Below are 18,023 nucleotides of genomic sequence, written 5' to 3' on the forward strand. Positions count from 1 at the left end.
TAACATTAATAAAGAATAACCTTTAACACAAAGGCATTCCCAGTGACCCGGAAAGCCTTGAAAGCATCTGCGGTGCTCAACAGAGTGAAAGGAGGGATTCCAACCCCCTCCCCCGGATCCACACGGCCCATCCAGGGAAAGAGAACAGGGATCATCAGGGCTGTCCCTGAAACCCTGGCTACTATGGGGAAGTCATGCCTTCAGCAAGAGGCCCAAGTACATGCAAGCTGACAACGTCTCGTCCCCAAGGCTAGGGTGTGTAACAAGGATTAACTGTGTGAAGATCCCAGAAGCAAGGACACACGGGTCAAAGAAATTGGTGAAGGTAGTGCCAGGCTGATGCTTAAGGTTAGGAAAGGGTTTGCACAAAATCCAGTAACTAGGAAGGAAGCAGCAGCTAAAATAAAACCAATGGGTGGACTAGGAGGAAATAATATTAAGTGATAAGACAAAGAAAAACGTCAACGGTATAAGCAGAACACGGGAAAAATCAGCAGGGGTGAAGTTCAACCTAAGGGGATAGGAAAGAAACCCACTCAGACACTCAGAGCAACAGGGAAGAGCAACTGTAAGCCTAAAATAAAGTCAGAGAAGACACCAGAAATGTGAGGACCTGCAGAATTCGGTTCCACCACAAAAGCACAGCCAGAAGGCGGGCACTGTCCTTGTTGGACGGCGAGGTCTCTGAGGTCAGGGCGGGTTTCCAGCGGGTCTGCCCAGATGGTGCCCACAGCGGCCGAGAAGGATGAATGGATGCATGAGCTCACACCTTCCCGGCTCAAAAGGAAAAACCCTGATCACCGCCACGAGGCAATAAATTACAATCCACTGCACCGTCTCCTGCCGACGGGCATTATTCAGTGGCAAGACCACTCAAGGTTACATTTGCACTCCCTTAAGAAGCCCTAGAATGCAAAGCCCACATTTTCACAGGGAAGACACTCAGTTTCTTGCCAAAATGTAGTGATTTCCACCAGATGAAGCTGGCTGGGCAGCTCTCCAACAGTGTAAACAACAGTTCATCTCTTAAATGTGAAACCATAGACTCTATCGGAGTCAGAAACTACATTAAAATAGAAGTGGCTTTGTTTCCATTTCCAAATCTGCGCATGACGTAGAAAGGAGCTGATACGTACGAGAGGTAATTGATGCATGAGATTTTTTTTTTAATATGCATGGTTTGACATTTCGAGATCTTGTGTAGGAGAAGTAAGTGGGAGGCTAGAGGAAGGCAGAATCAAGTGAACAAACTTCAGGGGCTGAAAAATCAACTATGATCTCAACAGGAGGACAATAAGAAAAAAAAAAAAAGAAAAGATTACATCAACCACAAACTAGGGCAACTACACTTTGGCCATCTGAAGTGAAGAACCAACTCACTGGAAAAGACCCTGATGCTGGGAAAGATTGAGGGCAGGAGGAGAAGGGGACGACAGAGGATGAGATGGTTGGACGGCATCACTGATTCAACAGACGTGAGTTTGAGCAGGCTCTGGGAGATGGTGATGGACAGGGAAGCCTGGCGTGCTGCAGTCTGTGGGGTCGCAAAGAGTCGGACGCGACTGAGAGACTGAACGACGACAACAGTTAAATGGCATTTCGATAAAATCTTACCTCCTTTTCAATTTAATTTTGAATAGGTAATAAATTACATAATCCAAAAATCAAAAAAATATAAAAAGCGATGGAGTGAAGTCTCCCTACATCTCCTGTTGCCCCTGCCCCCGGGTATCCACTGCTCCCATCCCCACCCAACTGCCAACAAAGCACTGGGCACGCTTTCTGGGTTTCCGCCATGTTTCATTATGTAACACAGACACACACAGGCATACACTTTCACCGTCCTTTCTAACACAGAAGTGTGGTGTGTGCACGGCTTTACACTTGCTCTTTCCACATGACGACGTGTACAGAGAGCTTTGGTGCATTCGTTTCACTGCTACAGATTTTCTTTAGCCAGGTCCCTACAGGCCAACTTCTGGTGGTTTCTTCGACTGCTCTCTTCAACCAGGGCTGCAATCAGTTAATACTGGGCTTCTCAGGTGGCACTAGTGGTAAAGAACCCGTCTGCCAAAGCCAGAGACGCAGGAGATGCGGGTTCAATCCCGGGGTCAGAGATCCCCTGGAGGAGGGCAGGACAACCCACTCCCGGATTCCTGCCTGGAGAATCCCCATGGACAGAGGAGCCCGGTGGGCTACATTCCACAGGGTAGCAAAGAGTTAGATATGACTGAAGCAATTTAGCATGCATGTTAATACCGGGTGAAGTCATCTTGCCTGTGTGTGAGTACATCTGAATGATAAACTCCCAGAAGTAAAACAACTGATTCAACGTGAAGTGAAAGTCGCTCAGTCGTGTCTGACTCTGCAACCCCATGGACTGTTGCCCACCAGGTTCCTCTGTCCATGGAATTCTCCAGACCAGAGCACTGGAGTGGGTTGCCATTTCCTCCTACAGCAAATCTTCCCAACCCAGGGATCGAACCCAGGTCTTCCGCACTGCAGGCAGATTCTTTACCGTCTGAACAACCAGGGGAGCCCAGCCGATTCAGAGTACATGCACTGCTAATTCTGACCGACGCTGCCAAACTGCTCTCTTCCTGGGCTCTACCAACGGGTGCTCCCACCAGGAATGCACACCAATACCTGCCTCCTCATGAAATTACCAATGGTGTGTTAAACGATCTACTAATTTTTGCAAATCTGACAGGAGAAAATGGTACCGTGGTGTGCTTTTAAATGGTGTTTATCTTATCGTGAAAGGGGCTTCCCTGGTGGCTCAAATGGTAAAGCGTCTGCCTGCAATGCAGGAGACCTGGGTTCAATCCTTGGGTCAGGGAGATCCCCTTGAGAAGGAAATGGCAACCCACTCCAGCATTCTTGCCTGGAAAATCCCATGGACGGAGGAGCCTGATAGGTTACAATCCATGGGGTTGCAAAGAGTCAGATATGACTAAGCGACTTCACTGTCTTATTGTGAAAGAGGCTGAGCATCTCTTTGTTCATATCCTTGGACTATTTTTATTGGGTTGTTTTTTTCTTCATCATTCTGGGAGCTCCCTGTATGTCAGGCAGAGCTCTGCTGTGATACGGACTATTAGCCTTCTTACAAGGCTGATGGTAAAGAAGAGCCTTGACTGCCCTGTTGGAAGCAGGAGAGAGACAGTGCAGAAAGGCAGAGGGAGTCACAGAATAAACTGGGATTCGGTGTTATTCAGGACCATCAAAAGGTGTTTTTGCAAATGTAGACTAACTCCTCAATCTTTCCTTTGATTAACTCCAGATTTTGAGTCACATTTAATGGCTCTCCCTACTCCAAGGCAAAGTCGGACACAACTGAACTGAACTGAACTCCAAGGCTAGAAGGGAACTTCCTTGTTTTTATGGTATCTTTTTTTAAATGTATATTTAAACATATGATCCACATGGAATTTATCCTGGAGTAAAAGATACGCTCTAATTTTGTTTCCAGATGAGTCCTCAGTTGTCCCCAAATCATCTATTCAATAGCCCATCTCTACTTCTCGTATATGAGATGACACTTTTAAGTACACTAACTTCCTCTACATGTCCGGCGCTGTTTTAAGGCCTTTCCGTTCTGGTGTACTGGTTTATCTATTCACATGCCAGTACCACGTTGTTTGAATCTCTGCAGTTCTGTAAGCATGTATTTAACCTGCCTTAAGATAATTAACCATGAGACACAAAGAACAGTATCGTAAGGAGGCACGACGACGGAGGACCCGAGAATGTTTCCACAGTAAACTTCTGGTCCTGGGACAAAAGGAAATTTGAAAAAAAGCACGCGGTCTTCATAGCGAAGATAAAATGTATAATGACCCAAATGCAGGCAGCACGGTGATCAGGCTCCTCTGGGTATCACTGCAGAGGTTTATTTGAGAAGCTCCTAGAACCCTGGGATGGAGGGCACACCCAGGTCGTGGACAGAGCGGTGCAGCCTGACTGCCCCCCACTCGGGGTGCTCCGCCCAGGCAGGGACACGCTCTTCCTGCAACACTGCTTCTTACACAGCATTCACCGACTTCTAAAAGTCAGATACGCTTGCATGCGTATAAATGATTCAGCACGTCCAAACACATGGCACTGTTTCAGCACTTCATAAGCAACGCTTTCTCTTTCCTAGTCTAGAAAGTGTTTTTGTCAAAGTAAAAAGCTTTTTATCACCGCCTCAGGAACTAAAGCTGAGGCGGCCAGAAAGCCCCTCCGCCCTCAGCCCTGGAGCTCCCCGAGCCCATGGCTCAGATATAGGAAGATGCCACGCTCTCAGCGACTCCGAAGCCCTGGTCACTGGGGCCAGAGCGTACTCAGATCTCGTGGAAAAGAAAAAAGAATCAAAGGAAGTTTCGGCTTACACGAGCAGAATTTATTGGCCACATTACTTATTCCATTGTTCCTCTGTGGAAACTCACATTTTTACGGGACCGTCTTGCTCGGTTTCTCCCACTTTCACACCTTCTCCTACTTATTCCTTAGACTTCTGTCATTGGCATTTGTGCGAGGCACTGAGGTGAAGACAAGGAATAGAAGGTGCTTCCTGCCCTTGGGGAGCACACGCGTGTGGACCAGTACAAGCTCCAGGCCCTGGGAGACACAGATGGACCCGTGAGCAGGCTGGGAGCAGGGCTGGACTCTAGAGGACCCAAAGCTGCCTTGGGGGGGCTGGGGAGGGGGGAAGGGCTGGGTGTAGGAGGAAACCTCCTGACCCAGCCAGAAGCTCAGGGTCTCAAGCGGTTGGCACCATGGGCACTGGAGGGGAGATGAGACGGGAGGCGTCAGGGGGTCACGGCACAGAGAGCTTTAAAGGCAGATGGAGGGGGACACAGGGGTCTTCCTGGGGGCAGTGGATGCTGTTAAAGCACGTGCTTCCCGCTATGAACCCCTCCACCAGTCGCCAGTGATCGCCTTTGATCTTGTCCGCATCCCTCATCACGCAGCAGCTTGTCGAAGGCAAGAATGGGTCCGGACTGACTCATGAGCAGTGGGGACAAAGGCAGCTGGTGCTCAGTGGACGCGTGCACGTTAGATCATCTGATGACGCCCCTTCCCCAACCAAACACTGGAATGACCTGGGCGGGGTTGGGGGGTGGTGCGGATCTGGCAGTCTCTCCTGGCTCCCTCCCACCAGCTCTATCTTCCCTCCTCTGCGGGAAGCCCCCAGCAGATCACCCCACTTCTGTGTCCGGGATTCTGACGGCAGATTCCCCTTCAGCCTCAGCTCCACACGCCTAACACTCCGCCTCCTGGAGACACTTCTCAAGCCTCCTCCCGCTGGACCATTTTCAAGAAGATGTGTCCTCAGAGCTCACAAGTGTGCCCGCTTCCTGGTTCAGCACAGACGAGCATGCCCACGCTCACCCACGCCCCCCGACGCACCGTGCAGGGCCAGCCCTCCATGCTCTTTCACTGTATACCTTCCCTCCTGCAAGGCTTTCCGCTGTTCCCGTCACTCCGCTAACTGTCCAGTTTCTCGTCCACCCTCTCCGACCAGGGCACGATCTTCCAATCGGGAAGCAAAATGCAAACTTGACAAGGCCCTAACCGCCCATGGGCACCTCAGGGAGGTGCTCCCAGAGGTCAGGCCTCACTCTGCTCCTTGGGGCGACCTCTGTCTGGGATGACCTCTTTCTCACGCCCACCGAGCTGGCAGCCCTCGATCGCTGACATTCCAGTTTAACTTCCTCTTCCCGGAGAGACTCTCATGGATCACCCAGACCAGAGCAGCCCACCCTCCAGCTGAACTCAGTGCAAACTCTGAAGATGCTTGACGCTTCTGCTATTTGGGGCCCACACCGCAGCGGGCTCGCTACAGGGCAGGCGCAGCGTCTCTCCATGCGGATCTTTCTTTTCCGGGTCACAGGACCGTGACCCCGCCCCCGACATGCGCCTCCACCATCCCCGTCCTGACGCGGCCCCCCAGCCCGTCTCGGCCCGGGCCGGCCTCCCCTCACCTGGGGCAGGGCCTGCCGCAGAGGACCCCCCCCCCCGCCTCCGCCTCACAGAAGCCCAGCTCTACCACGGAAGGCGGGGTTCTCACCTTCCCCCTCACCTCTCTGTACAGCCCTGCAAAGGACAACCGTGAGACCCTCGGCGGCGGCCTGGAGAAGCTCCGTCAGCCTTACAGCCCCTCCCCAGGACGCCCCTCAGCCACCTGCTGACGGGACGGGGAAGCACCAGCTCTGCCTGCCGGCGGGCCTCTGTCTTGCCCGTCAGCCTCGGCTTTCCACTGCCTCTGTCACGACAGTCACTAAAAGGATGCCGTCTCTAGGCTTCCCTGGTGGCTCAGAGGGTAAAGCGTCTGCCTGCCATGCGGGAGACCTGGGTTCGATCGCGGGGTCGGGAAGATCCCCTGGAGAAGGAAATGGCAACCCACCCACTCCAGTACTCTTGCCTGGAAAATTCCAGATGGAGGAGCCTGGTAGGCTACAGTCCATGGGATCGCAAAGAGTTGGACAGGACTGAGCAACTTCACTTCCTTAATGGTCTGCCTCGGAGAACCTGCCTCATGGCCAGAATGTGAAACTAAAGAGCCTTTGTTCAGCTCAGGGGAACAACCCTGACCCGGCCCCAGGGTTAATGGCTGCAGGAACCAAGAAACTAACACATCCCCTCCCCAAGGCTGGCCTCTTACTTGACTCCTTCAGGTCCTCGCCCTCCCTGTTCTATAAAAGACCCAGCCTCCAGACTCCCATAGAGGGTACTCCAGGACGCTAGTCCACAATCGTCCTGGATGCCAGACTTTGGAATAAACTTGCTGCTCCTTGCATCCACATCTCATCTTCCGATTACTGGTTCATCCTACAGTGAGCAGACCGCGCCTGGACTCAGGAATACAGAGAGTAGGCTCCGATATGCCCTTCCCCGGCCCTCTTCCCCCGGCCCTGCCTGGAAGAACCCTCCACCGCAAGACCCGGCCAGGCTGCTCTGGAACACTTTCTGGGCCCTCTGAGGAGAGGGGGCTCAGCTCGGGCCCCAGAGCTGCTGCACCAGCTGCGCCGAGGAGCCTGCTGTCCGCTAGCCCGTCTTTGTGCTCCCTAACACACGGTGGGCTGACTCCTGGCTCCTCGGGACAGGGCCAAGGCCAAGGACGCTTCTGATGAGTGGCCTTCAGTGTCTCAGCTCCTAGAAGGCAGACATCATGTTGTTCGGCTTCCTTTTGCCTCCGAATTTTCAACACGAGGATCTGGCTCCTTCCATGGATGTGTCCCCATCTCTCCAGGCTCAGGACTGTAACCCAGGAAGATGAGCCCCTGCCCTCAGGCTCCCACCAGGCTCTCCTTCTGCACAGGGAGACAGGCAGCAGCAAGTGAGAGAGTTGCAGAGGTGCAGAATGCGACAAGGAAACTCAGAGTGCAGGCATCCTCTATCTCCTTTGTAAGATGTGAGCAGTTCCACCGCTGAGCTGACTATGGCTCCAATCATCAGCATCTTATTGCAAAATTCAGACTCAAATTGAAGAAAGGAGGGAAAACCACACTTTGGCGAAGGAAATGGCAACCCACTCCAGTATTCTTGCCTGGGGAATCCTAGCGGGCTATAGTCCATGGGGTTGCAAAGAGTTGGACACGACTGAGCGACTTCACTTTCACTTTCTTTCACTCAGGTATGACCTAAAACAAATCCCTTATGATTATACAGTGGACGTGATGAATAGATTCAAGGGATTAGATCATGCCTGAAGAACTGCAGACAGTGGTTCGTAACACTGTACAGGAGGTGGTGACCAGAACCATCCCAAAGAAAAGGAACTGCAAGAGGGCAAAGTGATTGTCTGAGACGGCCTTACACATAGCTGAGGAAAGAAGAGAAGTGAAAGGCTAGGAAAAAGGAAAAGATAAACCCAACTGAATGCAGAGTTCCAGAGAATAGCAAGGAGAGATAAGAAAGCCTTCATAAGTGAACAATGTAAGGAAATTGAGGAAAACAACAGAATGGGAAAGACTATAGATCGCTTCCAGAAAACTGGAGATACCAAGGAAACATTTCATGCAAAGATGAGCTCAATAAAGGATAGAAATGGTATGGACCTAACAGAAGCAGAAGATAATAAGAAGAGGTGTCAAGAATCCATAGAAGAACTGTACAAAAAAGGTCTTAATGACCTGGATAACCAGGATGGTGTGGTCACTCACACAGAGCCAGACATCCTAGATTGTGAAGTCAAGTGGGTCTTAGGAACTATTAATACTAATGAAGCTAGTAGAGGTGATGGAATTCCAGCTGAGCTATTTCAAATCCTAAAATATGATGCTGTGAAAGTGTTGCACTCAATATGTCAACAAATTTGGAAAACTCAGCAATGGCCACAGGACTGCAAAAGGTCAGTTTTCATTCCAATCTCAAAGAAGGGAAATGCCAAAGAACTTTCAAACTACCATACAGTTGTGCTCATTTCACAGGCTAACAAGGAATGCTCAAAATTCTTCAAGCTAGGCTTCAGCAGTATGTGAACCAAAATCTTTCAGATGTTCAAGCTGGATTTAGAAAAGGCACAGGAACCAAAGATGAAATCGCCAACATTTGTTGGATTATAGAGAAAGCAAGGGAATTTCAGAAAAAAACATCTACTTCTGCTTTTATTGACGAGCTAAAGCCTTTGACTGTGTTGCTGTTGTTCCATCACTAAGTCATGTGCAATCCTTTGCAACCCCCTGGACTGCAGCACGCCAGGCTTCCCTCTCCTTCACTAACTCCGGAAGTTGGTTCAAGCTCATGTCCATCGAGTCGGTGATGCCATCCAACCATCTCATCTTCTCCTCTTGCCCTCAGTCTTTCCCAGCATCAGCATCTTTTCCAGTGAGTCATCTCTTCCCATCAGGTGGCCAAAGTACTGGAGCTTCAGCTTCCACATCAGTCCTTCCAATGAATATTCAGGGTTGATTTCTTTTAGGATGAACTGGCTGGATCTCCTTGCAGTCCAAGGGACTCTCCAGAGTCTCTCCAGCACCACAGTTTGAAAGCATCATTTCTTTGGTGCTCAGCCTTCTTTATGGTCCAACTTTCACATCATACAGTACTTCACATCTGACTGTGGGGATCACAACAAACTATGGAAAATTCTTAAAGACATGGGAAAACCAGACCACCTTACCGGTCACCCGAGAAACCGGTATTCAGTTCAGGAAGCAACAGTTAGAACTGGACATAGAACAATGAACTGGCCCAAAATTGGGAAAGGACTACAAGGCTGTATATTGTCGTCCTGCTTATTTAACCTGTATGCAGAATACATCATTTGAAATGCTGGGCTGGATGAAGCACAAGCTGGAATCAAGATTTTCAGGAGAAATATCAGTAACTTCAGATATGCAGCCCCCGAATGGCAGAAAGCAAAGAGAAACTAAAGAGCCTCTTGATGAGGGTGAAAGAGAGTGGAAAAGCTGGTTTAAACCCAACATAAAAATCTAGGATCATGGCATCCAGTCCCATCACTTCATGGCAAATAGATGGGGAAAAGGTGAAAATGGTAACAGATTTTCTTTTCTTGGGCTCCAGAATCACTGGGGATGGTGACTGAAGCCATACAATTAAAAGACACTTGCTCCTTGGAAGAAAAGCTATGACAAACCTGGACAGCATATTAAAGCAGACCCATCACTTTGCCAACAAAGGTCTGTATAATCAAAGCTATGGTTTTTCCAGTGGTCACGTATGGATGTGAGAGTTTGGACCATAAAGAAAGTTGAGTGCCAGAAAATTGATGCTTTTGAACTGTGGTGTTGGAGAAGACTCTTGAGAATATCTTGGACTATTAGGAGGTCAAACCAGTCCACCCTAAAAGAAGTCAGTCCTGAATATTCATTGGAAGGACTGATGTTGAAATACTTTGGCCACCTGATGTGAAGAGTCGACTGACTGGAAGAGACCCTGATGCTGGGAAAGACTGAAAGCAGAAAGAGAAGGGAAAACAGAGGCTGAGAGGGTGGAGGGCATCACTGACTCAATGCACGTGACTTTGAGCAAACTCTGGAAGACAGTGAAGGACAGGGAAGCCTGGCATGCTGCAGTCCACGGGGTCACCAAGAGTCGGACAAGACTGAGCGACTGTATAACAACTTAGTGGAGTTTCCCCTTAGACAGATTTATATCAGCTGGAGGAGCTCGATTTACATTTTAAAAGGAAATTAAAATGTTTTCAATTAAAACTAAGAGTTCTTCTTTTAAGAGGGAAATATTCCTTTTTTGTTAAAATTATTTTTTCTTTCCTTCTCAGAATTTGTGAGCTGATTTTAACAAACAATAGCTACCAGTGTATTAACTGGTAAAATGTTCACCACATCAAGCAACCTTCTGTACAGTAAACAAAATCTATTACTCTACACTGCATTTGTGTGTGTGCGATAAGTACTTTTAAGATCTACTCCCTTAGTAACTTGCAAATATGTAATACAGTATTAATAATTACAGTCACCATGCTGTATCCCCATCTCTTATTTATTTATTGCACCTCACTTAATTTTGTTAATGGGATAGAAAAAGTTTTAGAGGCAAAATTACCTAAAGCTAATGGGTCAGGCTGACATTGCAGAAGACACCATCCTCTATGGTTTCCACTGTTTCTCATTTAAATGTTTAGGGATTATCTGTGTTCGTGGAAGTTGCTTGAAATTAAAAGAAGAATTTTGTGAAACTAAAAGCTGATGAATCTGAATAAGTCCTCCCAGTTCAAACAGCTTCTTCTTTGGATTAAACCCTGATTCCACCAGTCAGGACAGACACAGGCAGCTCCACGTCGCTGGGCTCTTTCCTGATCTCACCCAGGCCTGGCGGCAGGTCCTCACAGCGTTCCTTTGCTGGTTATCTTGGTGGGTATCCCATCGGCTCTGCAGCTTCTCTGAAGGACTAGTTTCCGCTGTTTGCATCTCCCTGTCAGTTGCTGTTAACTGATTTCTACCCAGTTTCGCTGCTGTGTGGTCAGCCTTGCATCGCACTGCAATCCCAGAATCATCAGGTCCACAGAACAAGTTAAATGTGAAGTTGAGTGTAGCGTCTGTGTGTTACACACACTTGCTCTTAAAAGGGACCATATTTATCTCAGTTTGCTCAAGTGTTGGCCACACAGTATCTTAAGTCTCAAGAAACAGAGCAAGGAGTGGTTAGCCATGGATGGAGAGTATATTAAAAATCCACCTTTCCTAGACACATACAAATTTTCTGTTCAGAATATTTTAGAAATACACAACAAATTGTAGCGTGAAGACGTGTTTGCCACCTGCACCAACAAACACTTTCTCACCCTATCTCATCCCTCTCTCCTACCTCATTTTCCTCGCTGTCTCTGCTGTCTCTGAGCAGTGTCTTTCTTTTCTCCAGCTCTATGCATTATTCACAGCAGCCTACTGGGGAAACACCCATGAGGAGAGAGGCAGGAGCATTTGTGAGAGGAAGAGAGAGACAAGGACCGTCCTTTAACTTCTGTGTGTCCTTAGGGCAGGATTCCCAACTCACCTCCAAAAGCTCTTGCCCCACGGGTATACATACCTCCCGCACGCCCTGCCACTCTCCACGTGTAGACAAAGTGAGCTGTTTCCTCCAAAAGACAATGCAGCTCCTACTGGCCTGTCAAAGCATGGCCTCTTGGCATTCCTTTCCTGTCTGTGTGCATACACACACACACACACACACGCACACGCACACACACACACACACACACAGCACTGCAAAGGAGACCTCACAGCAACACCTCTCCAAGCAGTGAAGTCCCGAAGCCCAGTGCCAGAGGATAAGCTCGGAGATCAGCGCTTAAAGGCAGATGGCTGAGGAAGCGCAGTCGGCACCAGCCTGCCAGGGTCAGAGAGCGACCGCTGACCCCCCTGGTGCTGGGCGTCACTGGCGCACTTGCTTCTTGGAGGCTCTCTTCTCAGGCTGGTGAACTCTTGGACCACAGCCTGCTAGGGCAGTGCCTGGCAAGTGGCAGGAGCTCTTAGTAAATGTTTGCTCCGTGCATTACCCAGCGAATCAGTGAATCTGTGTGAACCAAAATGCAGAGCCAAAATGCACAGGAGTGGAAACAGGATATTATACTCTCAAAACAGGACTGCTTTCCAATGATGGTAAAACAGGCATTCCTACAAACAATCAGACACAGCAGCCTTTATGTGACAACTTGCCTGTTAGACCCAGAAGAGATCAGACAGAAAGGGGAAAGGGAATCAAGGTGCACAGCTATGACACACCCTTACACGTGGGCACTTTCGCACTCTCACAGAAGCCCAGACTTTTCTCAAAAAGACTCGTTTTCATTGACAAATATCAAAAAAGCCTGCCAAGGTTCAGGTACTTCAGCAGTTCTCACAAATGTGGCTTGTCATGCAGCAACAGACAGAAAGAGAGTCCCCACTGTGAAGGACACAGTGTCTGAGCAGAAACTGGATGTGGTCTCCTTAAAGCCACCATCTAGCCTCTTGCAGTTTTTGCAGTGAGGTGGGTCCAATAATAGATTTTTCTCAAAAGTGTGTGTGCGTGTGTGTGTGTGAAGGTTGCTCAGTCGTGTCCAACTCTTTGAACCCCATGGACTACACAGTCCATAGAATTCTCCAGGCCAGAATACTGGAGTGGGTAGCCATTCCCTTCTCCACGGGATCTTCCTAACCCAGGGACCTTCAGTACTTACTACCTTAGTAATGTCCCAAAGATTTTTAGAAACATTGGTTCCTTATCCCAAGCTACTTCTCGCTGACTTGGTTAAGGGGGGCGGGTGGAGGGGGTGGCGGTGGCTGGGTGGGCAGGGAACAAGAAACAAACAAAAGCCTTCAACAACCCCTGAGTCTATTATCACTGGGGCACTCCCTGTGGAAACTCCCTGCAGGGCCGGGGGTGGGAAGGGGGGCAGATGGCCCTCTCCCACCGGGTCCTCTGTCTTTCCAAAAGGAAAGTTTAAGGACTCTCCCAGGACACCTCCATCTTACCTGAGATGTTCATCTTTATTCTTCTCCCCAACATCCCTCCCAACCTGCCCCACCCCAGACAAACAGCAGTAACAGCAGAAACAGAAGCTTCATCATTTTAGGGAAATCCCTACACACCCCGTCTCCCTAGCACAGTCATCCACCCAAAACTTTCATATGCAAGGTATGGGAGCCTCCACCCCCTTCTCCCTCCCTTCAACCAGCTGCAAATTGTGAAAAATAGCTGTTTTATTTTTTAGTGAAAGAAATCCCTAGAAGAGGAGGAAGGGGGCAGACTGGAATTCCAGTCCTAGGCACCGGACTAACCCAACTCAAGTCAGAGTGAGTTAGGAGCTCCACGCTCTCCACCAACCTTCATTCAGTTCACTGCCAAGCGGGGTCCGTTTCAGCAAATACAGATGTCCGTGCCTAACACGTCTAAGGGCAGCAGGCGAGGCCGCTCCCCGCAGACCGTGTCCTTCCTGAACCACAGCATCTAGGAATCAAGCAACACCCGCAAGGTTGGGGCCCGAAGGAGGCAGACACCTGAGAGCTGCCGGGCGGGTCGGACTAGGGGGAGGCCACAGGATAGAGGTGTCCGCTGGGAGTCCAGGGCCCACACCCCGCTGTCCTTTCAGGTCAGTGGCAAACACGAGCAGAGACTGCCGCCAGCGGCTCCAGACCGCCAACAAGCGTTCGCGAGGCCGCTGGGTCCCGCGGCCCGCGCGGGCTGAACCTTGCCAGGGAGGCGGGAGCTCGCGGCGGGATGGGGGGCGGCGGCCAGGCCCCACCAGACACGCTCACACGCCCGGGAGCGGCACCCCAGAGGCTCCCGGGCGGGCGATGAGCCCAAACGGGTTCCGGCCGCGAGGAGGGGTCGGACCCTGGGTGCCTGGGAGGTGCAGGCCGGCCAGGGCTGCGGAGTGAGCGGCAGATGGGAGTGGCAAGCCGAAAACGGCCACCCTGGAACCTCCGGCCGGGAGAAGGCGCCGCGGAAACGCGGGTCCCGGTCGAGAGGCAGACAAAGGCTCGGGTGCGCACGCGGTGGACGGTGGCGCCGGAGCCCGCGCCGAGGGCCTCGAGGAGCCGCGCCCGACCCGGCTGGCGCCGAAGTCGCCCGGGGTTCCCGCGGGCGCGACCTCCCGCCCCGCCCCGGTCTCCGGTCCTCACCTCGCTCGCCCTCCATCCAAGACAACGGCGGCCCCCTCCTCCGCGCACCCGGCGCCTCTTCCCTGAACATCTCCTGCCTCCTGCCTCCTAGCAAATATCTGCCTCGATGCTTCTGCTCGGTTTTGCCCCCCTCCCCCGTGACACGCCTTCCGCCACCCCTGCTCGGGCGCGCTCCGAGCCCCGCTCGCGGGGAGTGCCCGGGGTCCCGGGTGGGGCGCGGCCCCAGGGGTCCGGACCGGCGGCGCCGTTCTCCCTCGTCCGAACAGCCCATTGTCCTGCCCCTTACCAATCCGAGCACCGGCTAAGCCCCAGGATCTAGACTCGAGATCCTAGAGAAAGTGGACTCTGGGCGGAGGCACACCCATCTCCACGCGGTCGGTCCACGCTCTGGAACCGGGTGCCGGTGGGGCCCGGCGTAGCCAGGCCGGACGCGACACCGCGCCCGGGGAACAGCCGGTGCCTCCACCTTCGGGGGCGCGGGGTCCCGGGGCCCTGGCCTGCCGTCCTCCAGCCGGGGGAGGCAGCGGGCGGGACCCCCCGGAGGAAGGAAGAGCCTCTGCTCCAGCCAAGTGACCCCAGGCTAAAGAGAGAGGAGCCGGCGTCCGTGGTGCGGGAGTTGATAGAAGACGTGCAGGGCAAGCGTGGCCAGAAACAGCCCCGGGGGCCCGAGGCGGGCAGCAGCAGGTCCCGCCCCAAGCGCGCGGCTCCCGCCGCCCTCCCGGCTCACCCTTCGCCGCCACAAGAAGAGCCTGGGGAAGCCCGGGGTCCCGGGCTGGCCGAGCCCCCCGACCCTCCAGAGAAGCCCGTCGCCGGCCACCCAACGCCCCCCGGCCGGCCACACACACCCGGCCCGCCGCCCGCCGCCCGCCGCGGGGAACGTGGAACCTGACACTTACTGGGGCTCAGGAAACACTCCGTCAGCCTTCGGAAGCAGCTCGCGTTATTAGAAGGTCCATCTTCCATGTCGGAGCCGAAGAGCAGCGGGAACGCGGCGGCGAGCGCGGCGCCGGCGCCTCGGGGCCGCCGCGCCGTTCGGCCGCCGCCGCCCGGGCTGGGACCGGGACCGGGACCCGGAGCGGAGCAGCCCCCGCCGGCGCCCGGGAAGCCGCGGGAGCCCGCGCAGTGGGCGGCCGGGCCGAGCGGGAGCCGGGGCGGCGGCGGCGGCCGGGGCCCGGCGCGGGCCGAGAGCAGCAAGCCCCGGAGCGCGGGGGAAAGGAAGAGCCGCCGCCGCCCGCCGCCGCCGCGGTGACTCCTGCTGGGGGGGACGCTCAGGAGAGCCGCCTCTTGTCCGCCGCCGCCGCCGCCGCCAGCATCGCCGCCGCCTCCTCGGGCCGCCGCCGCCGCCGCCGCTGCGCCCTCCCTTCCTGGGAGACGCGCGGGGAGGTGGAAGGCAGATGAGGAGGGGAGAAGAGAAGGCGGGGGTTGGGGGGGCGGCGGCCAGAAGTAAAAGGAAGATGGAGCGGAGGCGCGGACCGGGGAGGAGAAGGCGAGCGCGAAGGGAGCGCGCGCTGCGACCCAGCCGCCCCCGCCGCCGCGCGCAGACAGGGCGCCGGGGCCCCCCGGGGGGCTGGAGCGGCCAGCGGAAGAGGGGGGCGGGCGCGGGGACCAGGCGCGCTCGGCCCGGCCGCGACCAGGCGGCTCGGGGGCCGGGCCCGGGCCCGCGGCGCTCCTCCCGCCGGCGGCGCTGCGCCCGGGCTCCGGGCGGAGTTTGCCGGAGCCGGGCTCGTCCCCCGCCGGGGGCAGAGGGGCCTGGGGGAGGGGAGCAAGTGGCTCTTCGGGGCTGGCCATGGCCCCCCCCTCCTCCTCCTCCTCGGGCCGCCGGTGGGGGCCGGCCGCGGGCGGGAGGGGCGCGCGGCAGGCCGGGACTCCGCGGGCTCCGCCCCCGCAGGGCCAGCCCTCCCGGGCCGGTCGTCCCGATCGTCAGCCTAGTCCTCCTCTCCGGTCTTCCGCGCCCGCTCGGCCCAGTCTTCACATCGTATTCCGCATGGGGGGGTGGGGGGGCGGAGTACCCGGGGCCCCGAGGGCGAGTTCCCCGCGGCGGCGCCTGGCTGCTGGCCGGCGCGCACAATCGGCGTGCTCCCAGCGGGCGAGGGGCGGCGGAGACGCTGCCTGCAAGCGTGGCGTGGTCTGTGCGCGCTCCGGTGGTGGCTAAGCCTCAGCGACTGCTCGAAAGCAGCGGAGAAAAGCGCCGCAGTGCCGCTGCCCGTGGAGGCGGCGGCGGCGGCGGCTGCAGAAGACGCCCACTGGCGGAGCCAAGGTTCCCCACGCCGCAGCTGCCCGCGCCCACGCAGCGCGCCCCGCAGCTACTTGCCCCCCGGCGCCAGGCCCCACACCCCAGCGGCTCCCGGCGTCCAGGGTGCGCCCCAGGCCCGGGCCGGAGGACCGGGCCACGCCTGGGTCTCTGCGAGGCGTCCTCACATCTGGTGTTACAGATTCTTGATACCCGCCTCCCTGCAGCTGCTCCAGCTGTGCACTGCCGGGCGAGCCCTGTCGGCCAGTCCCCTGCCTGAGCCCGGGCACCCTCCCGCCAGCCAGCCCGCAGCTCCAACCGAAATGTGCTCACAACTCCCAGGAGAGTGCCAACTCAGACGCTGGGTTGGAATTTCTATCAAGGCTTACTGTTCCCAGCAAACTAGGGTTTAGCAAGCCAGCTCTTCCCCAGGACTCCCTTTCTGATACTCACTTTACAACGAACTTTGTGTGCACAACCCAGTTTGCCCAGGTAAGGCCAGAGAATAGAAAAGGCAAACAAGTTCTGAGACTGAGTCCTCACCCTCGGCTATCTCGGACCATGCCCCCCTTTCTCGGCCCCCAGCAGTTGCTACAGAAAGGAACTTTGTCGCCCAACAGGCGCTCTGAGCACGGAGCGGCCGCCAGAAGTTTGCCAAGTTGGAAAGCCGAGCGCCCGGCGCGCAGGTGTCGGTACTCGCCCGTCGCGGGCAGCGGGGCCATCGCAGCGCTGCGGGTCGGGGGTTGAGGCGGCGGGCCGGCTGCCCCACGGCGGGACAGGCTGTCCAGACTCCCTGGCCTAGGTCACCTTCCCAGGACTGGGGCCGGCGCGCCGAAGCCCAGCTTCCGCGAAGGTCAAGACGGTCACCTGAGCGAGAGGCATGCGCGGCGGTGCAGCCTCTCGGTGGACGCAGGGCCGGGGACCCCAGTGTGCACTTAGCCCCGGGGTCTCTTCTAGCCCTCCACTTTTTTTTTCTTCTCTCCGTCCAGTTCGGAGGGGTTTTTATCTTGAAATGTAATTTCCTCCCTAGTCTGCTTTTCCCCACTCGCATCCAAACGGCCACAGTGGAAAAGGGCATGTATGTATTTGCACCAGACTGGGCAGGCGGGGCGCCGGGACGGCGGCGCGGCCCCGGTCCCCCACCCAGGTCCCCGGGCGTTTCCGCGACCGCCCGGTGGACTCTGAGCGTAGCTGCTAGCGCGCGCCAGCCCTGGCACTCGCTGGATCGGAATTCTTCACTTTGCGGAACCAGCAAAAAATTCCGGTGGCTCTTACCTTTCGGAGGGGTGGAAGGGGGTGGAATTTGCCTGCTGGTTTTTTTTTTTTTTTTTTTGGCTTAGAAAGAACCGAAACGGCCGAGCCGCGCAGCCCGGTCTCCCGCAGCCTCCAGGGCGACGCGGCTGGCTTCGCGTAACACCTGTTACTCTCCCGGGAGTCGGGGATCCGCGCGGGAGTCGGGGATTCGGGCGCGCGGCGCCCTCGGGCCCCGCGGGAAGGGTCTGCCTGGCTGCCCGGCGGTTTGGGGAGGACGCGTTTCTCCTGGAAGTGTTCACTGTTCATTCTTCCATAGGCAGAACGCTTCTGAGTGTCCTTTAAGTTTCTTCGGTCGCCTTTTTGGAGTCATTAAAGTGACTTTCCTGTTGCAAGAAAATGTGTTAGTTTAAACAGAAGCCATCGGAGCGCCGGGCACAGGGCGCAGGGAGGAAAACGCCAAAGAT

The 18,023-nt window shown here is 54.9% G+C and overlaps 1 protein-coding gene across 1 annotated transcript in view; it reads right to left on the reverse strand.

Annotated features, from left to right (window-relative positions):
* Window positions 1-15,863, reverse strand: part of PDE10A (phosphodiesterase 10A) — a 266,943-nt gene extending 251,080 nt beyond the window's left edge. The window contains exon 1 of the mRNA XM_068985211.1: window positions 14,972-15,863. Within this exon, the coding sequence (XP_068841312.1) occupies window positions 14,972-15,863 (892 nt within the window). The remainder of the gene's footprint in view (window positions 1-14,971) is intronic.
* Window positions 15,864-18,023: the final 2,160 nt, after the last annotated feature.

This window comes from Capricornis sumatraensis, chromosome 13 (assembly GCF_032405125.1).
Source record: "Capricornis sumatraensis isolate serow.1 chromosome 13, serow.2, whole genome shotgun sequence".
Taxonomy (NCBI): Eukaryota; Metazoa; Chordata; class Mammalia; order Artiodactyla; family Bovidae; genus Capricornis; species Capricornis sumatraensis.